The sequence below is a fragment of the Anabrus simplex genome, chromosome 3 (assembly GCF_040414725.1).
Source record: "Anabrus simplex isolate iqAnaSimp1 chromosome 3, ASM4041472v1, whole genome shotgun sequence".
NCBI classification, from domain to species: Eukaryota; Metazoa; Arthropoda; class Insecta; order Orthoptera; family Tettigoniidae; genus Anabrus; species Anabrus simplex.
The window spans coordinates 62,826,076-62,846,451 of record NC_090267.1 but is presented as its reverse complement, the minus strand read 5'-3'; the positions used below and the strand labels follow the sequence as shown (position 1 = coordinate 62,846,451).

Genomic DNA, 20,376 nt, shown 5'->3' with positions numbered 1-20,376 from the left:
GCTATTCTTTGTACTTTAAATTCATGTGTATAAGTTATGCTAAGATAGCAGCACAACCTAGCGGAAGAAGTTTAGTACGATATTTGATGCATGCAAAGTCGATAGTTAATGTGTACACGCTTTGAAACATGGCTATTCATTGTACTTTAAGGTCATGCGTATAGGTTATGCTAAGATAGCAGCACAATCTAGCGGAAGAAGTTTAGTACGAGAGTCGATGCATGCAAAAACGATAGGTAATGTGTACACGCTTTGAAACATGGCTATTCATTGTACTTTAAGGTCATGCGTATAGGTTATGCTAAGATAGCAGCACAATCTAGCGGGAGAAGTTTAGTACGAGAGTCGATGCGTGCAAAATCGATAGGTAATGTGTACACGCTTTGAAACATGGCTATTCATTGTACTTTAAAGTCATGCTAAGATAGCAGCACGATCTAGCGGATGAAGTTTAGTTCGATGGTCGATGTATGTAAAATCGATAGGTGATGTGTACACGCTTTGAAACATAGCAATTCATACTGCTGCTCTGTTCCCAAGACTTTTAAGCATAGCTAATCCTAATGCTGCTCCTAGCGACGTCGAGCTAAGGATTGATTACGTGACCGTGACGTCATGACCACGTGCTCTTGTTTGGTAAACATAGCCACGTGCTTTTTTGACAGCTGTCTTCTTGACGAACCCTAACCTCACTTTGAAGGACAATGGAGCGTCGCTAACCTCACTGCTGCCATCTTTACGGCGGTAAACCTCAAGGCTGCCACCTTTTGCATGTTATAGCGGGGAATTTTAAAAATCCAACAACGGAACATTGCTAACCTCACTCTTGCCATCTTTACGGGAGTAAACCTCAAGGGCTGCCACCTTATGCATGTTGTAGCGCGGAATTTAAAATCCAACAACAGAACATTGCTAACCTCACTCTTGCCATCTTGAAAAGTTCAGTGTTCCAAACACTAGTTCGAAAAACGTAACTCATCGCACCTCGGAGATTTTATTAGGTAAGACGTAACCCCTAGGTTCCATTCCTTGTTCTGAACGTAAAACCATTTACCAATAAAGATTAATTTTCTACAAAGTACAAGCGTTCTTGCTGATAGCGATCGATGAGGTTTTTGCACCTTTAGCCCTTTAGCCCTTTAGCCCTTTAGCCCTTTAGCCCATTAGCCCTTTAGCCCATTAGCCCTTTAGCCAAGGAATGTGCGGTAAGCAGGAGGAAGAGTCCTTTCATCCTTTTTGCCCTTCTGATAAGATGTAACCCCTGGGTTCCATACCCTATCACGATTTTTTTTTCAGCCATGTTTATGCGATAACTTGTTCGACTGATTTTTACACACAAGACGAATGATGGAAGGTAAATAATTTGAAGTTATACTTTGGCTATATCGTTTACCGAGCGAGTTAGCCGCGCAAATCATCAAAATTGTACTTTTGCTCTGAACACATCAAACAATGTTCTGATCATATGTTGAGGTTAACAACATCGATTACAGTGTTCGATTCTAGTCTTGTTATGTTTCATTCTGATCTTCTTAGAACGAGGGTACCCCCTAACATGTTCTAAACACATGTTGTATTGAGTACAGTGTTCGATTCTAGTCTTGATCACTTATTTCGTGTTCTGAACACATCGATCAATGTTCTGATCACATGTTGTATCGAGTACAGTGTTCGATTCTAGTCATGATCACTTATTTTGTGTTCTGAACACATCAATCAATGTTCTGATCACATGTTGAAGTTAACAACATCGATTACAGTGTTCTATTCTAGTCTTGTTATGTTTCAATCTGATCTTCTTAGAACAAGCGTATCCCCTGACATATTCTAAACACATGATGTATTGAGTACATTGTTCGATTCTAGTCTTGATCACTTATTTTGTTTTCTGAACGCATCAATCAATGTTCTGATCACATGTCGTATCGAGTACAGCGTTTGATTCTACTCTTCTTATGTTTCGAAAGTCTAAACATGCACAATAATGTTATCGCTGCACACGCTTGCCTTCGCGATGCAGGTTTAAACTTGTTCGATATAAAGCTATGCCTTGACATAAGAGGCGGAGGAGGAGGTAGAGAAGGAGGAGGAGGAGGAGGAGGAGAATGATAAGGCCTTAACAGCCTATGTATAGTCGCCTTTGTTTAAAGATGATAGCTGTCAAAAGAATTTTTCAAATTATCCACCACCACATTTCAGCTAAAGAGGGCAGCAGGGTGCTCTGTTGATTAAGCACATAGAATTTCAAATTGCCCTCCACCACATGCATAACAGCAGCTGTTATCTTGCGCAGTAGCCTCTAAGCTAGCTTTCTTCATAAGAGTAGCCGCCATCTTGTGCGAGCACCCCTAGGCCGTCTCATAAGGAGCTATGTATAGTCACCATTTTGTGTCTGCCATCTTGCGTAAGCATCCCTAGGACGTCTCAAGGCATCTTGTTTCTCATAAGAGCAGCCACCATCTTGTAGAAATAGATAGCTGCCAATGCCAAAGGGCTTAAGTAGGAATCGAACCGTTGATCTCATCATTAGACTATGTTTTTTCTTGTTCCTGATACTACGAACCTACGTATTAGGCGGAAAAATTTTGTCCGTTTTGCTCTACGATGCATCGTTTTCGAGATATTTAACATTTTGCATTTAAGCCTCCAAATTTAATGAATCGAACCTGCACGGCACGTTATACTCTCTACCATAGCTAAACCTGATCATGTTACGAAGACTCGCTTCAATACAAGCTAAAACAGAGCAAATGCCAAAGGGCCTAAGTAGGAACCGAACCGTTGATCCCATCATTAGACTATGATTTTCTTGTTCCTCATACTGCGAACCTAGGTATTAGGCAGAAAAATTTTGTCCGTTTTGCTCTACGGTGCACTGCTTTCGAGATATTTAACATTTTGCATTTAAGCCCTAAATTTAATGAATCGAACTAGCACGACACGTTAGCCTCTAAGCTAAGAGCAGCAGCCATCTTGCGCAAGCACCCTTAAGGCGTCTCATAAGGAGACGTGTATAGCCGCCATCTTGTGTCCGCCATCTTGCGCAAGCATCCTTAGGGCGTCTCTAGCCATCTTGTGCAAGGACCCTTAAGCCGCCTCATAAGAGCAACCGCCATCTTGCGCAAGCATCACTAGGGTGTCTCATAAGGAGCCTTGTATAACCACCATCTTGCGCAAGCATCCCAAGGGCGTCTCATAAGAACCTGTGTATAGCAGCCATCTTGCGTAAGCACCCTTAAGGAGTCATGTATAGCCGCCATCTTATGCAATTAGCGTCGAGAGAGGACTGCTGTAGAATTATTCTTTTTAAATTATCCACCACCACATTTCAAAGGTATCTAGCTAAAGATAGCAGCACTGCGTATGACAGGTGACGAATTTACATCTACTGCGATAAAGAGGGCAGCACGGTGCTCTCTGGATTAAAGATGGCGGATGATAGCTGTCAAAAAAGCACGTGGCTATGTTTACCAAACAAGAGCATGTGGAATTTGCCGCCACCACATTTCAAACTAAAGAGGGCAGCACTATGCTCTGTTGATTAAAGATGGCGGATGGTAGCTGTCAAAAAGCACGTGAGTTTGTTTCCAAACAAGAGCATGTGGAATTTTTCAATTTGCCGCCACCACATTTCAAAGGTATCTAGCTAAAGATGGCAGCACGGTGCTCTCTTGATTAAAGATGGCGGATGATAGCTAACAGAACTTTTCAAATTGCTCGCTACTACATGCTTAAGGTAGTAGCCATAAAGAGGGCAGCACGATGTTCTGTAGATTAAAGATGGCGGGTGATAGGTGATGAAATTGCCCGCATGATAGCAGCACGGTGCTCTATTGATTAAAGATGGCGGATGACAGCTGTCAAAAAAGCACGTGGCTTTGTTTCCCAACAAGAGCACATAGAATTTTTCAAATTGCCGCCACCACATTTCAAAGGTATCTAGCTAAAGAGTACAGCACTGTGCTCTGTTGATTAAAGATGGTGGATGGTAGCTGTCAAAAAAGCACGTGAGTTTGTTTCCAAACAAGAGCACGTGGAATTTTTCAATTTGCCGCCACCACATAGAGGGCAGCACGGTGTTCTCTTGATTAAAGATGGCTGCTGTCACGTGGAATTGTCTGCTACCACAGGTATCTAGCTAAAGAGGGCAGCACTGAGGTTTGCGATGCAAGATGGCTGCTGTCAAAAAGCATTTTTCAAATTATCCGCCACCACATTTCAAAGGTAAGTAGCTAAAGAGGGCAGCACTGTGCTATATGGATTAAAGATGGCGGATGACAGCTGTCAAAAAAGCACGTGGCTGTCAAAAAGCACGTGGATTTGTTTATCTCGAGCTAGTGAGGTTAAGTTGGTAGCACTAAGGTTTAGGCCCGCCAAGATGGCAGCACTGCCGATGACAGGTGACGCAAGAGGGCAGCACAGCGCTCAAAGATGGCGGATGGCAGCTGTCAAAAAGCATGTGGCTGTCAAAAAGCACGTGGCTTTGTTTATCTCGAGCTAGTTAGGTTAAGTTGGCACTACTGAGGTTTATTCCCGTCAAGATGGCAGTACTGAGGTTAGCGATGCGTTGTTGTCTGTCAAAAAGCACGTGGCTTTGTTTACAAATCTGTCAAAAAGCACGTGGCTGTCAAAAAACACGTGGCTTTGTTTACCTCATGCTAGTTAGGTTAAGTTGGCACTACTGGGGTTTAGGCCCGTCAAGATGGTAGTACTGAGGTTTGCGATGCGTTGTTGTCGATGACAGCTGTCAAAAAGCACGTGGCTTTGTTTACAAATCTGTCAAAAAGCACGTGGCTTTGTTTACCTCGCGCTTGTGAGGTTAAGTTGGCACTACTGAGGTTTAGGCCCGTCAAGATGGCAGTACTGAGGTTAGCGGTGCGTTGTTGTCTGTCAAAAAGCACGTGGCTTTGTTTATCTCGCGCTAGTTAGGTTAAGTTGGCAGCACTGGAAGAGGCCTCTGGCTGAGGTGGAGGAGGCCACTGGGAGGCCACTGGCTGAGGAGGAGGAGGAGGTGGCCACTGGGAGGCCACTGGCTGAGGAGGAGGAGGAGGCCACTGGCTGAGGAGGAGGCCTCTCCCGAGAGCCGGAGGAGGAGGAGGCGCCAGAACCATCCAATTATACTACTGGTTAGGATTTATAATGTAGTTTTTCTAATTGAAATGTAAATATAAGGGGATGTTTTCCTTTATAGTGTAGTTTTAATAATCATATTTATAAAACTACAACATGTCTCTGTAACTGTTCGTCAAATTGAAATTGTGTATACACATTATATTCTGAGTGTTTAGCTGTCAATAAGAATTTCAGAACTACTGATCACAAACGAGATAGTTGGACATTTCATTAGCAATAGCCGTTCAGAAATAATACTAAAACTGAGTTCTAAGTTTATAGTTAAATCAGTTTTTACATTAGAGGTCTTAGTCAAATTTTAGACTCTAAGAGAGGTAAAGTTTACTAACTTCACAACATAGTGCTCAGTGAAATAAACATGGCTGGTCGATATTTCTATAGACCAGGCACTGAAGACAACAATAATGGTACTAGTGAATGTGTCTGTGAGTGACAGGAAATAATTTTACGTGGATATTGTTTAGATGTGAGTAGATGAATAACATTGCCATTTAACAAGTAGAAAGCAAGTGAAATTGTTGACGGTAATCGTATTCATTATGAGAAGTGTAGGAGCAAAAGGCATTGTGACACTACAGATATACAGTTGGGAGGTAATCCACAGAATATATTGGCTTATAAGAAGAATGTCGAATTATTATTTAGTTTATTTCCCAGGTTGAACCGTGTCGTTATTACCTCTACATTACGTACAGTTTGCCGACGTTTCGAAAACATTGCAGTGTTCTTTTTCAAGGCGACTGAAATACTCCTACTCGATCCGAGGTAGTCAATCCCCAGGTAGCAATCACACTATGAGGGTGGTTCCTGACCTTGCTCTTTTATATCCTAGCCTTTCTGGATGACGTAAGCCCCCTGGCTGTCTCGTGAGAATTCTGCAATCTGAAATGGAAAATCTGCGAGGCTATCGAAATCAAGAAACACCCGAACAATATGAATTTAACACAAGGATATAAAATCGGTAATTCTTGGATGCCCATTATTCATTAAGACATACAGACCACAACATCAACACGCAGTCCGAACCTTCAATTACATAACAGCGCGGGCAGGCCCCACCACCTGGCTGTGACACATACTTTCCAGAATTCTCACGAGAGAGCCAGGGGGCTTAAGTCAGCCAGAAAGGCTAAGATATTAAAGAACAAGGTCAGGAACCACCCTTATAGTGTGATTGATGCCTGGGGACTGAATACCTCGGATCGAGTAGGAGTATTTCAGTCGCCTTGAAAAAGAATACTGCAATGTATTCGAAACGTCGGAAAACTGTACGTAATAGACAGATAACAACAACACGGTTCAACCCGAAAAATAAACCAAATAATTCCATACACCGTGGAAGCTTCACCTCTAAAACAAGAATGTCGAATGCAGTACGAAGCCTAGAACGAGGAATACATTGCTACCATCAAAGCCATGGGATGAATAAATACATTACTCTTCAGTTTATTGTGACACCATACACATCAGCACAATGTATTGCATTTTTGAATTTAAATATGCACACTCTCAAGACATTATTTTATTTATACGACTATATCTCGGTTTATAAAGCTCTCCTCGGAAGTGTAGATCAGGTAATAAAGTAGTGATAACTTGCTTACCTGCACCACACCGTAAATGACGTTATTACGACATAAATCTTACCTCGTATTACTTATAGGGTAGTAATATAGGTAGGAAGCTCCATGTACACCCCTGCATCCATCAATAATTACTGCTATCGGATGAAATTCATGGCATATGGTGTCACTCCTTGAACTCAACAGATGCATGTTCCTACCAAATGCGCAACAGTAAAACAACTAATCAAAGTCAAATCCCTTGTGATGTAAACATACCCTATGGTGATAAGTGAGAATATTCAAACACCTATACATGTATCTTGCTCATCTAGGCATATATTCTGTAAATAAAAAGTGTCCATCTTGATCCGTTTTCAAAATTGACACTAGCAGCAAAAGACAATCGTGTTGCGGCGAACAGCAGCACACTGCAATGGCCCTGATAGAATATCGCCAGTGGAGCGTTTTATCAAGGTCTACCAAAATAAGCACCTAATGACCATAAATATGTGACCAGTGGCAAACTTAAGTAACTGAATAACGTTTCTCCATACCTGTTTTGGGTTGCTAGGGTATTTATAAACAGAAGTAGATAATTTTGAGTTTTGCAAAATTTACAGTTGTATAACGTTAAATTCTCCGAATCCACTTTTTTTCCTATTTGCTTTATGTCGCATCGACACACATAGGTCTTATGGCGACGATGGAAAAGGAAAGGCCTAGGAATGGGAAGGAAGCGGCCGAGGCCGTATTTACGGAACAGTCCCAGCATTTGCCTGGTGTGAAAATGGGAAACAACGGAAAACCATATTCAGAGCTGGAGACAGTAGGGTTCGAATCCACTATCTCCCGGATGCGAGCTCACAGCTGCGGGCTCCTAACCGCACGGCCAACTCGCCTGGTGAACTCACAATTATACTTACGTAGTTTATTACTGGATATGGTAAATTTATTTACAACGGTTTAAAATACATTCACCCGAGGGATACCTTTACTAGCACCTATCACAATAAAATAGGTCATGTAATTTTCTATTGTCCACTACAAGCTATCAAAAGGCACAATTTGTTAGAACACCTCAGTTACAACAATGTTAACTTTTCCCCGGCGGTTTCTGACATCTTTGTGCTTTTATATGTTTCATAGAAAATGTTTTTAACTCATTGTAATACTCTTTGCAGTATTTTTTTCTACTAATGTAGGTAATGCATTAATAACTTTTGATATTGTATTGTTATAAACAATAGTCCTAACATATATTAAAGTAAGATAGGGCTACCTTCCTTGGAGAATAAATAATAATAACCCTAGACTGGATGACGAGGATTCACCGTTTATTTTTAAATCGTAGATAAACTGTCCCAGATTAAGTCCAGTAGGAGGAATACTTGAGTAGGAATTTCCCTTCTGATTTTCTCAAGGTTTGATATACATAAATCTTGTCTTAAACCTTTGAAATGCATCAATTTGATACAACCCCAGTAAGGAAATACATTAATTGGCAGTACATGTAAAAGAGTTCATAATAACGTAAATAAAAACAGCAATACTGTGTACAGTTGATAGTTAAACAAATTATACTCAGTTCAACACTTAACTTACATATACAGTAATTACCTCAGAACAGTACAATTATTTAACATAATGTTAAATTTATGAAAGCTTTTCGAGAGATTTCGTTTGATTAAGTTTCTTCAGAATTGATTCGTGAAATTTTCAACATGAGAGAGAAGTTTTTAAAAATTTCTTTCAAATATAAAATAAGATATTTTAATCTGAATGTCAAAAGGTGTTTCAGTTCACAAGCTACTTTTGTGTATTCAATGAATAAAATGAACGAAACTGAACTCGATAGTTGAGAAATAGTGGGTTAGATACCCGCTGTTTGCAGCCCTGAAGATGGCTTTCCGTGGTTTTCGCACCAGGCAAATGCAGGGGCTTTACCTTAATTAAGGCTATGGCTCATTCCTTCCCTCTCCTAGCCTCTTCCTCTGCCGTCGTCCCCATAAAGCATATTTGTGTCGGTGCGACGTGAAGCAACATGTAAAATATATAGGATGAATGACTCTATTTTTCTACAGTGCCGATGCTTTTATTTTTAACGATAGCACACATATCATGGTAATGTAATTCAGATGGAGTAGACAAGGTCCTTACCTCTCAAAAGATTATTAAATGGCAGCGCCGGACCTTTATACATTACAGTGAATGCTGCGCGTGTTGTATGTCCAAAGCACCTTGAGGTATGTTGAAATTATCAGTGTTTGGTATCTTACCAAATCAAACCGTATGACGCAACAGCCCCGAACGGCCATGACGTACCAAGTGACCGCCACTCAGCCCGAAGGCCTGCAGATTATGAGGCGTCGTATGGTCAGCACGAAGAATCCTCTCGGCCGTTATTCTTGGTTTTCTAGTTCTAATTATTTTCTATCTTAGGGAATTTTTATGTGAATTATATTATATTCCTTGGTTTTCTCGCCGTAATACTAATTTGGTCCCCCTCTGTGACGTAGTGATTAGTATGATCATCTGCCCCTTCCCCTGAGGCCAGAGTTCGATTCGCCGCTCTGTCACGAAATTTGAAAAGTGGTACGTGGTGGAACGGGATCCACTCAGCCTTTCGAGGTCAACTAAGTAGAGGGGGGTTCGATTTCCACCTCAGCCATGTTCGACGTGGCTTTCTTTGGTTTACCACTTCGCCTCCAGGCAAATACCAGGATGGTACCTAATTGAAGGCCACGGCCGCTTCATTTTCTATCCCTTCCAAACTTACCATCCACACATAAGGCTCTTGTTCAGCATAGCAGATGAGATCGCCTGGGCGAGGTATTGGTGCTCCTCTACAGTAGTATCCCAGACCCAAAATCTCATGCTCCAGGATACTGCCCTTCAGGCTGTAGAGGTAGGATCCCTCGCTGAGTCCGAGGGAAAAACCAACCCTGGAGGGTAGACGGATTAAGAGAGAATACTAACTTGATTGACAATGACAACTAAATGTTTTTACTGAATTTATTGTAACCACTAATATTAGTTTCCTCCCTCACTTCATTCTTAATGATTTACCGCACATTGTCAGCAAGGAGATGTTGTAATTTTAGACTCGGATTGTTACCAAGAGTTTTCTAAACTCTAACTCACAGAACACCATAGTCTTACATTCAACATCCAAATGTTACCATTCTGTCCCTGTCTTTCCAGATGGAGATTACCTGATGACATCACCGATCGCCCTAATTACCACTACCTAGAAGATATTTACGATACGCTGCTGGATGCTAAAGGTAAGTGTCTTTCATTTCTCCGTCCTCCCATTTAGAAGAATATTATCTTTACAACGTTAGTTCAGTTTCACAACTTTAATTCACAAAGAAGATAACAAACTTCCCATGGAGAGCGCATTGTAATTTAACTAGACCTGAGCCACAAAATTACGAATGCTGTATTTAAATGACACAGACTAATTAATTTTGTTTGCAGTCAAAATTTGCTGTTAGATACCTTAGTTCTCCTCCATCACCACATCCCACTTCAGGTAACACTGCCTGATGATATACTTAGCTAAGTCCCTTGAACCAAAGGCCAGCATGCTAACCATTTAGTCATAAAGCCGGGAAAAATGACTTCCTCACTGTCATTCCGATCTCGTAACAAAGCATATGCCACAGTGACCTTCCATGGACCCACAAACGACACCAACCGGAAAGACCTAGAAGTATTTGCACACTTTTGAGACTCCCTAGAAGGAATATTAGACAAGATTCTATCTCATCATTCCACCGTACTATTGGGTGACTTATGTGCGGAAGTTGGCAACGAACGTATACACTGACGGATAGCTGCCTTCACCCAGCGCATAAAAGAACAAACAGGAATGGAGAGCGTCTCGTAGATGTCTGTAATAAGTACAACTTGGTCTTAAAATTAACGGCCTTCAAACGCCTCCCTAGGAAGGCCAATACCTGGAAGATCCTAAACCATATTATGTTAGGCGAATTTCATTTTGATCATGTGACTGTAAACGGGGCAATATAATAGAAAGATACTAAATTTCGAGGTATTGCTAAGAACAAACATAGACTCCGATCATTACCTTTCACTTGTTAAGGCTAATTTCCAACCCTTGAGAAGAACAACAAAACCCCAAGGAGCTCCAGAATACCCAGGCTCAACATTTCGCGATTATGTGATGAAAGCTGCAACTTTGAAGATACACACAGGAAGAATACACAGAAAGAAGGTTGGCCAGCCGTACACATAGCTCTTCTGGATGCCACCCACGAAACTATCCCCACTACGTCCAACAAAGTCAAACATCCTTGGTAGCGAGCAGAGTGCGACCGGGCCAAAGAGGAAAGGCGTATATTCTGGATCAGGTGGAACTGGCACAAGAATGAATCCAACCATGTGGCCCTCATCACGAAAAGTAAAACGAAACCAAGCACCTTACGGAGAGCCAGGAGTAATTACCTACGAACCCTTCTGCAAAAAGCAGAATTAAACTTTCAGAGAAACAAATCTAGAGACCTGTACAAGGGACTCAATACTCAGTCTACCCAATAAACTGTCCCACCTTACATCTACGTGGACAGCACCGGACGTTTCAACCGAACAACACGGACTGCATCAATATTCTTGCAGATTATATCCAGGAGCTCCTCAACACAGAATAACCTAGCGAAAGACTAATGTTCCACGAGCCTTCAACCAGGAATCCAGATATAATCAAGAACCTAAAGAACAACAGGACCTCAGGTGAAGATGGTGTACTGGCAGAGATGTAGAAATACACATACGAACAGTCCATGCACAGCATCCACCAGATCGTACAAGGTATATGGACAACAGAGGTGTTAGCAAAATGATGAATGTAGCTGCGATACACCCACTCCACAAGAAGGGAAGCAAGACTGATTTCAATAATTACAGACTCACCTCCTTATTACAAGTCATCCACGAGATTCTTTCCGCAGCCCTGTTTGATATAATCACCAGCCAACTAGATTCTCAATTAAGTGAATATCAGGCTATCAGGCTATCAGGCTGGCTTCCGGGCTAATACATCTTGCTAAGGACAGATATAAAATCTCAAGATCATCTTCACCTATAAGAGTCGAAGGGGACATCCTTGGGCACTTCACTTAGTAGATTTCCAGAAAACATACGACTCGGTGGACAGAGATAGCCTTTACCTGGGGGAAATTGGCCTTGACGGGAGGACATTAAAATTAGTCCAGGCCACCTTGAAGGACACCCCTTCTAAGGTAAAGTTCAGAGGTGAACTCTCTGAGAGTTTCTCCATCAGTACAGGAGTCAGACAAGAAGGTGTACTCTCTTGAATTCTCGTCAACTGAATCCTGTAGAAGATAACAAGGGAATGGACGGCAACATTACCAAAAGGAACAGGGCTGAAGCTATGGTGCAAGAAAGACAATCCTAATGTCTCACGCCTAGCCTTTGCCGACGACTTCACCAAACTAACAGTGTAGAGGAGGCTACCCAGCACCTACAGAGCATTCACATGGTAGCAGATAGGACTGGTTTGAAGATAAACATCAGAAGACTGAATTCACGACGAATATGAAAGAAACTCCTTCCACAATACCTCTAGAAGTCACCACAATCAGAAAGGTCTCGGGGTTCAATTATCTAGGTGGTTGGATCTCAGCAAACAAACATGAGAACCTAGCCATATACACCAGGTGCACCAAGTTTGCAGAAGCGTCTACTCATCAAAGTACCTCTCCAATAACCTCAAACTCAAGCACTATATTGCGGTAGTAAAACTATCTGTTCCAGGCATTTCTCAGTGTCTTGTGATGACCAGGAAAGGCTCCCTCAGGAATATAGAACTCCAAGGAAGGAAGATCCTGAGGAGAATACTGGGACCCGTAAAGGAAGATGGAAGCACCTACAGAATTCGGCACGACGATGAGCTATACAAACATCAGAAAGACATAGTTACTTGTGTAAGGAAAAGGCGCCTGGTTCTATTGGCTCCTAACCCGCTGTGGCAGGTTGAGGGAAAGCATCCAGAAACAAGTGGATATCATCGCTGAATTCTGATCTGGAACAATTGAGGATTCTGCATGAATCTGTATATGACCGCCCACAGTTTCGGCAAGCTATCCAGCGGGGAATTTTGCCAACGTGACTTACTATTAGGAAGAACTCAGGAACCAGCACAGAATTGCGTGGATGGAGGAAGGAAAACATGCCCACAGCCAGAAAATGAAGGGGCACAGGAAGAAGAGAAAACAAAAGGCCCACGTGACGAGAAGGTAGGAGGCCCGTGGTCCTCAGTAGGCTTATACAACAAAGAAATAATTATAATAACAATAATAGAGCTGTGGTTGGAGAAGATCGGAAGTGCAACCCTTTGAATATTTATGAACGCCACGTAAATATCAAAGACACGAACATTCTGCGCAGGGAATGATAGAGGGATGACCTAGTAAAGAACTTAATGGAAAGTACTACAACAACTTTCAAACTCATGGATGTCTAGGTGAAAGTTATTTCTATAAACAGAGGTATTCAACCTGGCGATCCAAGATAAAGTGATCTCAACAAAGGAAACGCATCCTTAAAGATCCTACTACTAAGAATGACGAGTGCAGGAAATTCAACAGTAGTCCAGAAACCATTGAACACATCATCAGCAACTGCAGGTTACTAGCGCCAACATCGTACACTGACAGACATAATGATATAGCCAACGTTATACACCCAGAAATTTCCCTTACACGATCCTTGATCCCGAACAGAGTGCCTTACTAAAAATACCCCCTACAAAGTATACTGGAAAATGAAAATTTAAAACCCTACTGGGAACCAAACAACTCCCCACAATGGACCAGACAAAAATAATCAGCTCACATATTTCATTGACATCGCTATCCTGTATGACCACGATATGAAACAGAAATACATGGAGAAGGTCGATAAATATACGCCTCTGGCTATGAAAGTACCAAGAGTCTGGAAACAAGACAGAGTGAGAATGTTCTTTTTCACACTGGATTCATACCAAAGTTATTTCCATAAAACGTAATGGAACTACAGTTCTCCATCTACACTAATAATGTGGCACAAAAGGCTGCAATTTTAAATACACGCGACATCGTCAGAACATTCCTGAATGCTCTCTACGGACCATACATAGTAAAGGCTCTATAACGAGGAGGGTAAAGAGGGCATATATTGTCCTATTATGTAAATTATGATTCAACTCTATTTCTTATATGTAGAATATCGAACTACGTGCTATATTAACCAACTATAAAGTTGTGGAAATTATAATACTAAGAAGGAGAGTAGTAGTCCAAGGGACCCAACCTGCTTATTGTGTCATATTAATATAAGTGTGTAGTGGGACGGTTAAAATTTCCATATTTATATTTTTTGGCCTAGAAAACCAAGAATAACGACCAAGAGGATTCTTCGCACTGATCATGCGTCACCTCGTACACTGCAAGCCTTCGGATTGAGTAGTGATCATTTAGAAGGCCAAGGCTCATCAGAGGTGTAGCCCGATGCATTTTTTTTTTACTTTAAAACTGCAGGATGATCCAAACGTCCGTTAATATTTGACGAGGCAATTCTTAACGGAACATGGAGGTAGAGGCATGACATACATGATTGTGGTTTTTATTGACACTAAAATAAAGAACAAGAAAGACCAACAGATGGCGCTTCATACGATAAACAAGCAATACTTAACATAACAATAGAGGTTTAACTAGGACGATGTTCTTTAGAATACATTTTCAATATGTCGGCCGTCATTCATCTACAATACCTGCAAGTCGAGGGACAATGTTTTGAATAGCAATGTACAGCATAGCCGTAGGTATGGTGATAAACTGACGTCGGATGTTGATTTTTAACCTCCCTAATGAGGTTAGACGTTTGAGGTTGATTTGCGACTTCTTATGTGTCAATAAAATCCCATTTCATGCCAGTGATGTATGTCAATTATTACACCTCTACCTCCATTATTCTGTGAAGTATCGCCTCGTAAATTATTAAGGAACTTACGGGTCATCCTGTATTTTTTAAAAAATTGCACTGGTTGGTTGGTTCTTTTTTCCTTATTTCATAGAATTCTGTCTTTTAAATGAATTAGCAGTGTGAGTTTGCCCGATTCTGCACGAATGTCTTCAAACCTTATCTAAAAGTTTCAAGACTCAATGTCAGGAAAGCCATTTGGTGTTGCGGCTTACGGGGGGTGATTTGAAGAAGGCGGCATTCCCTCAAGAGAACACAGAGGCTTTAAGCACATCGATTTACAGGCCGCCTCTCCATTCAGGTTGCAGCGTTCTTGTTGTGGTCTGCTATTGACTTTCCAGCTATTGGTTATTGGAAACTCAGCTACTGCTTCTCAATGCTGCATCGTTTTCAGGTTTAAGATTACTGCTGGACAATCATAAAATTCCTGGGAGTCCTAAAGGAAACTTGTAAATAACACTTTAAGTAATGGAAAATATAACGGAAAATATCGCAGGATAAAACCAAAGAGGTAATGCAATTATCTTGTGAGTTCTACTTTCACTGGGGCATTCTGTTTTATATTTCACAGGCAGTTTTTTAGACTTTCGCTTTTGGGATCAATTGCTGCCAAGTTTTTCAGTATCAGGGGGTAGGGACCTCTATTGAAAGATCTGGTGACAGGCTCATTAGCCTTCATCGTAAAATCAGGTTCTGTCAAGCCCATTGGCACATTGTTATTAACAGGTACACCACCGTTGGGAGACGACTTCCCCGTTGAAAATGTCTGCTCATACTAGCATAAATTAAACCAAAAATTATATAAGAAGAACAACAACAAACAATTACATAAAAAACATTGCGAGAAATCATATCATACTGAAATTCAACAATAATTAAATAATAAGAATGAAGAAGAGATACGTTAAAACAAAACAACAGAAAGTACTTAGGAGTTAGGTTAAGATAATAATTAAAAGTAACAGCAAGGAAATTCACACGAGATTTAAGACAAATAGAAAACAGAATATTATTTTGTAAATATGATAACGCTATTACAAAGCATCCAATGATAAATTCACTCAGAATACTCTAACACAAGTACAGTAGCATCATACGAGGGCTATAAATAAACCAGGGGCGATATTGATCAAACGCATTATTTTTAATGAACTATGTATGAAATATATTTGCATTAAATATTTCAATGTAGTCACCCGAAAAGTCTATTACCTTCTGTCAAATAACGTGAAGCCGTTGAGGACCATTGGAAAAGCGTTCTCTGTCGATGACAGTGACGGGTTACCCTACTAGGCGGAGTAGAGATGCCACGTCAGGAACTCGGTGACTTCGGAGGGGTTCCTTCAACTTCGGAAACAGGTCGAAGTCACAAGGACTCACGTCTGGTGAGTACGGTGAATACCGTTGCAATAAGAGGTTGACATAGTTTGTGATAAGACAACGTGAGATGTCACGCAGCACGATAGGGCGATCGTCTCGCAATAAAAGTGGACGTTTGCGCCGCATAGCCGGACGCAGAAATCGCACTAGAAATCTTCAATAGTAGTCACTGTTGACGGTTTGTCCCTCAGAAACAGCATGCTTAAGAATAACACCCTCGTAGTCGTGTACGCCACAATCAGCATGAGCTTCACCCAACTGCCGAAATTTCTGTGGACGTAGCGAACCTGGGTGACGCCGTTCATTCTACTGACGCTTTAATTCAGGCCCACGTCTCATCAATAGCGAGAGTGCGCTACAGAAATGCAGCTGCTTCGTTGCGGTATCTGTCTAGGCCAGGGCCTCTCAAACGCCCAAAATCTCACGCGTGCAGAGCGAGGCGCAAGAGCTCCGTGCACTGTGCATCAGTGCCGCTCGGTGCCGCTCGGTATGGCTCGGATCACCGCTTCGTCTCTGGGCTACTCGGCTATGCTCGGCTCTACTCGGCTATACTCGGCTCAACTCAGCCCGGATTTGGAGCGCTACGGCGCAAGTGGGTAAGAGGGAGACAGGCGGAGCGAGCGAGAGAGGCGTAAGGAAAGAGAGAGTAAGCGCTATTGCTCCAAATCGAGGAGTGGAGGTCTGCACTCTGGTCAACCAAGCCAAGTCGTCTTTTGCACCGTGCACAGTGCATGCACCACGCGCATGCACCCTGAGAGGCCCTGGTCTAGGCGGATGTCAGCCAGTGCATACGGGTGCCATTTCTGTACGTCGGTGATTTGATGCGGAACCCAAAGGGACGCGATATTCCTCGTGATAAAACATTTCTTCAGTATGTGCCACACAGTATCTACAACCTCTACGGAAACGAAACCACGCACGATGTAAATCTGATCTTGAGTAATTGACGGCCGACCTGGAAGGTGTAAATCCGCAGTCTCATTCCGAATCTCACGAAACGCCTCGACCCATCGTGCAACCGTATTATAGATAGATAGATAGATAGATAGATAGATAGATAGATAGATAGATAGATAGATAGATAGATAAAGCCTTTATTTTCTGTGGCGAAGTTAGGGCTCTTGGCCCTTTCTTACACTTAACCACACACATATTATTATTATTATTATTATTATTATTATTATTATTATTATTATTTCATACAATAACTAAGAACTACAAATAACACTAATTTTTTAGACAAAAATATGAATTTATACACGCAAAGAAGAAAGAAAAAGGAACTGCCTACATAATACAGGTTTGGAAAAAATGTCAATACACAACGAAAGAAATACAAACGCAAAAATAGTACTAAGATGTAAAAAAATATTAAATGAAATTTAACTTATTGTATCCTTGCAATACTAGATCTAAGTTAAATACTGCACTTTCTACTAGCTTTTTTTTAGGCTACTTATACTTCGTAAATACAATATGGATGTTTTTAATTTCATTTAAATTATCATATTAACCTAATATTTTATTTTATTGTGCAATAATCTCATATCATTTTCACACATAATCACTCGTTCCTCTCCTACAGGTACCTTGATGGAAGCACTTAACGAGGAACTGCTGGTAAGAGGTTTAAAATATACTTTTTGATGCAGATTCCTTGATGACTTTGGGAAGAGCATTCCACCATCCCGAAGCGGTGACAGTAAATGATCGATGGTATGTGGTTGTTCGGTGGACAGATATTTCTAGGAGGGACACTGAGCGAGTATCATGGAGTATCAAGGTGATGAAAGTTGCTGGAGAGATAAGCCTTCTGAAAGTACCCAACACACGAGAGTATTTGAATGTAGTTTACGCCCGTCGTCTAGTCGTAACCAAGATACGGTACCGGTAAGGAATTCTCGCCAGAGGCTTCACGTAATCTTCGATAATATTCTGATGTATTTTTGACACCAACAACCTAGATTCTAATCCAAGAATATTGATCACCTTTTAGAAAACATGCTTTAGAGCTATTCACCTCGGTGCCCCACAGGAAAAACACTCCCATCCGGACGCCCGTCAAATGCACAATGCACATCGACAACAGCGCCATCTGACCGCTCCCGTATCTTATGTGCGCATGCCCGATTTTAGGCGAGTGTCCGAACTATGTTGACACTATTTTATTTACAGCCCTCGTAATTTCAGCGCAATTACTTAAGAAATTCAGGAGAATTTAGTCATGAAGGTAGGCTTTGGGAGGACACGCCCACTGTTACATATAATTTTTAAACTATTAACTATTAAACTCACTTCTGTCCTAATATATAATGAACAATGTGCAATCTTGATGTTGGTATTTATCATAAGTTCTGATATCATTGTATTTACAAAATATTATGGTATATCGTGTTGTGATATTGTGTTTACCTACATTTCAAAGACTCTATTGAAAGCGTCTGGTAATATAAAATATATGCTAAATAGTTATACATGGAAATTTCACTGTGCAAATGAGATTAGTACAGGTGAAAATATGAAAGATTCAAATGTGGTAGAAGTACATGTTGCAGAAGGCATCGTCATACGCTCACCACATGTTGAACTTGAACCTGACGCTATTATTGCAGCTACATCACTTTCTTCAATAAAATGTTTAATTCTCAGCAAACTTTAGAATGCATGAAGAAACGCGAGAATTCAAAAATACGTGGAACTGGTAGGCTTTGGTCCTGCTATTGGAACGTTGATATGAAACTTTAGCTCACACCAATCTTTAAACTTCCATTAATGATGTGTGCTCCAGAATTCCAAAAACGGTTTTTGTTGGTTATAATATACTCCGCCTAGGGTCGTATAATGTTGAGGTACTATTTAATGAAGGAAATGTTGGCAGGGATAAAGTACTCAAGATGTTTAACACAGACAGGATATAACTCAATCAGCCCTTTGAAAGTGTTGGGTGGAATTCGCTTGAAGAAAGCAGACTTGGTGATAGAAGAAACGATAAATAGAGCCAGACGAAAGAAGAGGAACTTAAGTGTAACCAAGGACGAAAACATAATCCAGAATATGAAGCAGGAATACTGTAGGAATTTTCTGAAGTGAAAAATTGTGTTTTAAAAATGTAACCTCGTTTTTCTGATATTTTTATACTTCGGTACCAGTTTCACGAAAGTTCCTAATGGTAGGTCCCTGAATTCTTACCTGCATGTCAGCATGACCTTAATTAATGCTGTTAAGAAAATACTTTTCAGTAATATAAATTAGAAACAATTTTGTCATACTAAGTATGGTGTATAGTTTTGGAAATAATCCTGGTTATTTTTGTAGATAAAGCCTTGAATAATTGGAGTGGCTAACGGGAATAGTTTTTGAGAAAATTTTACCAGAATTTTGAATATTTAGCATGAGCGTGATTGATGAATTTTCCTCGCCTTAAAACCTTAAAACCCCGTGTTTTTCCCATATGCAGGGCTGAACATTTTTGTGACTGGGCAGTCTATCACTACTCCTCAGTTTCGTAGAATTGTAAACTCTCATTCCTCGGCCGGCCCCTGTATTTCGAAATTACCTAGGGTGATGCAGATGATAATATTGGGTAAATGCTTTGTAACTGAAGAACTAATCAATCGAATTACTAATCTGAATTGACATTCAGTTCTTTCAGCGCTCTTTATTCAGTCCATTATCTTACGATTTGTAAGTAAGGCATGAACGAGAAATGGCAATTGCACCGATATGAACGTTAAATGAATCCTCTTGTTCAGTACAATATTATATATTGCATTTTAAAAAGATGTTGTATCTAAGTTAGTCATACATGTTTCGACTCATTTTAGAGTTATCGTCAGTGGGAAAAGTCACAAAACGTAAGTTACATAATTGACGGATATGTGGAACATATAACATCGAATACCCGTTCGACGGCACTTCAGCTGATATCAACAGTGCGCAGCTATAATTAATACACTGACTGACAGTGACAATGCAACACCAAGGAGGAGTGGTTCGAAAGGGATGAAAGTTGGGAAAAAAACAGAGACGGCACGGACGAATAATTGATGTTTATTTCAAACCGATATGCAGGTTACACAATGCGCACGGCATTGACTCAGTAGGATGTAGGACCACCGCGAGCGGCGATGCACGCAGAAACACGTCGAGGTACAGAGTCAATAAGAGTGCGGATGGTGTCCTGAGGGATGGTTCTCCATTCTCTGTCAACCATTTGCCACAGTTGGTCGTCCGTACGAGGCTGGGGCAGAGTTTGCAAACGGCGTCCAATGAGATCCCACACGTGTTC

General features: G+C 41.0%; 1 protein-coding gene across 1 annotated transcript in view; it reads left to right on the top strand.

The window, feature by feature from the left end:
• The window catches only part of Gycalpha99B (guanylate cyclase 1 soluble subunit alpha 2), a 628,187-nt gene that overhangs the window by 202,928 nt on the left and 404,883 nt on the right, over positions 1–20,376 (top strand). Inside the window, exon 3 of the mRNA XM_067143771.2 lies at positions 9,900–9,982. Coding sequence (XP_066999872.2) covers positions 9,900–9,982 — 83 coding nt within the window. The remainder of the gene's footprint in view (positions 1–9,899; positions 9,983–20,376) is intronic.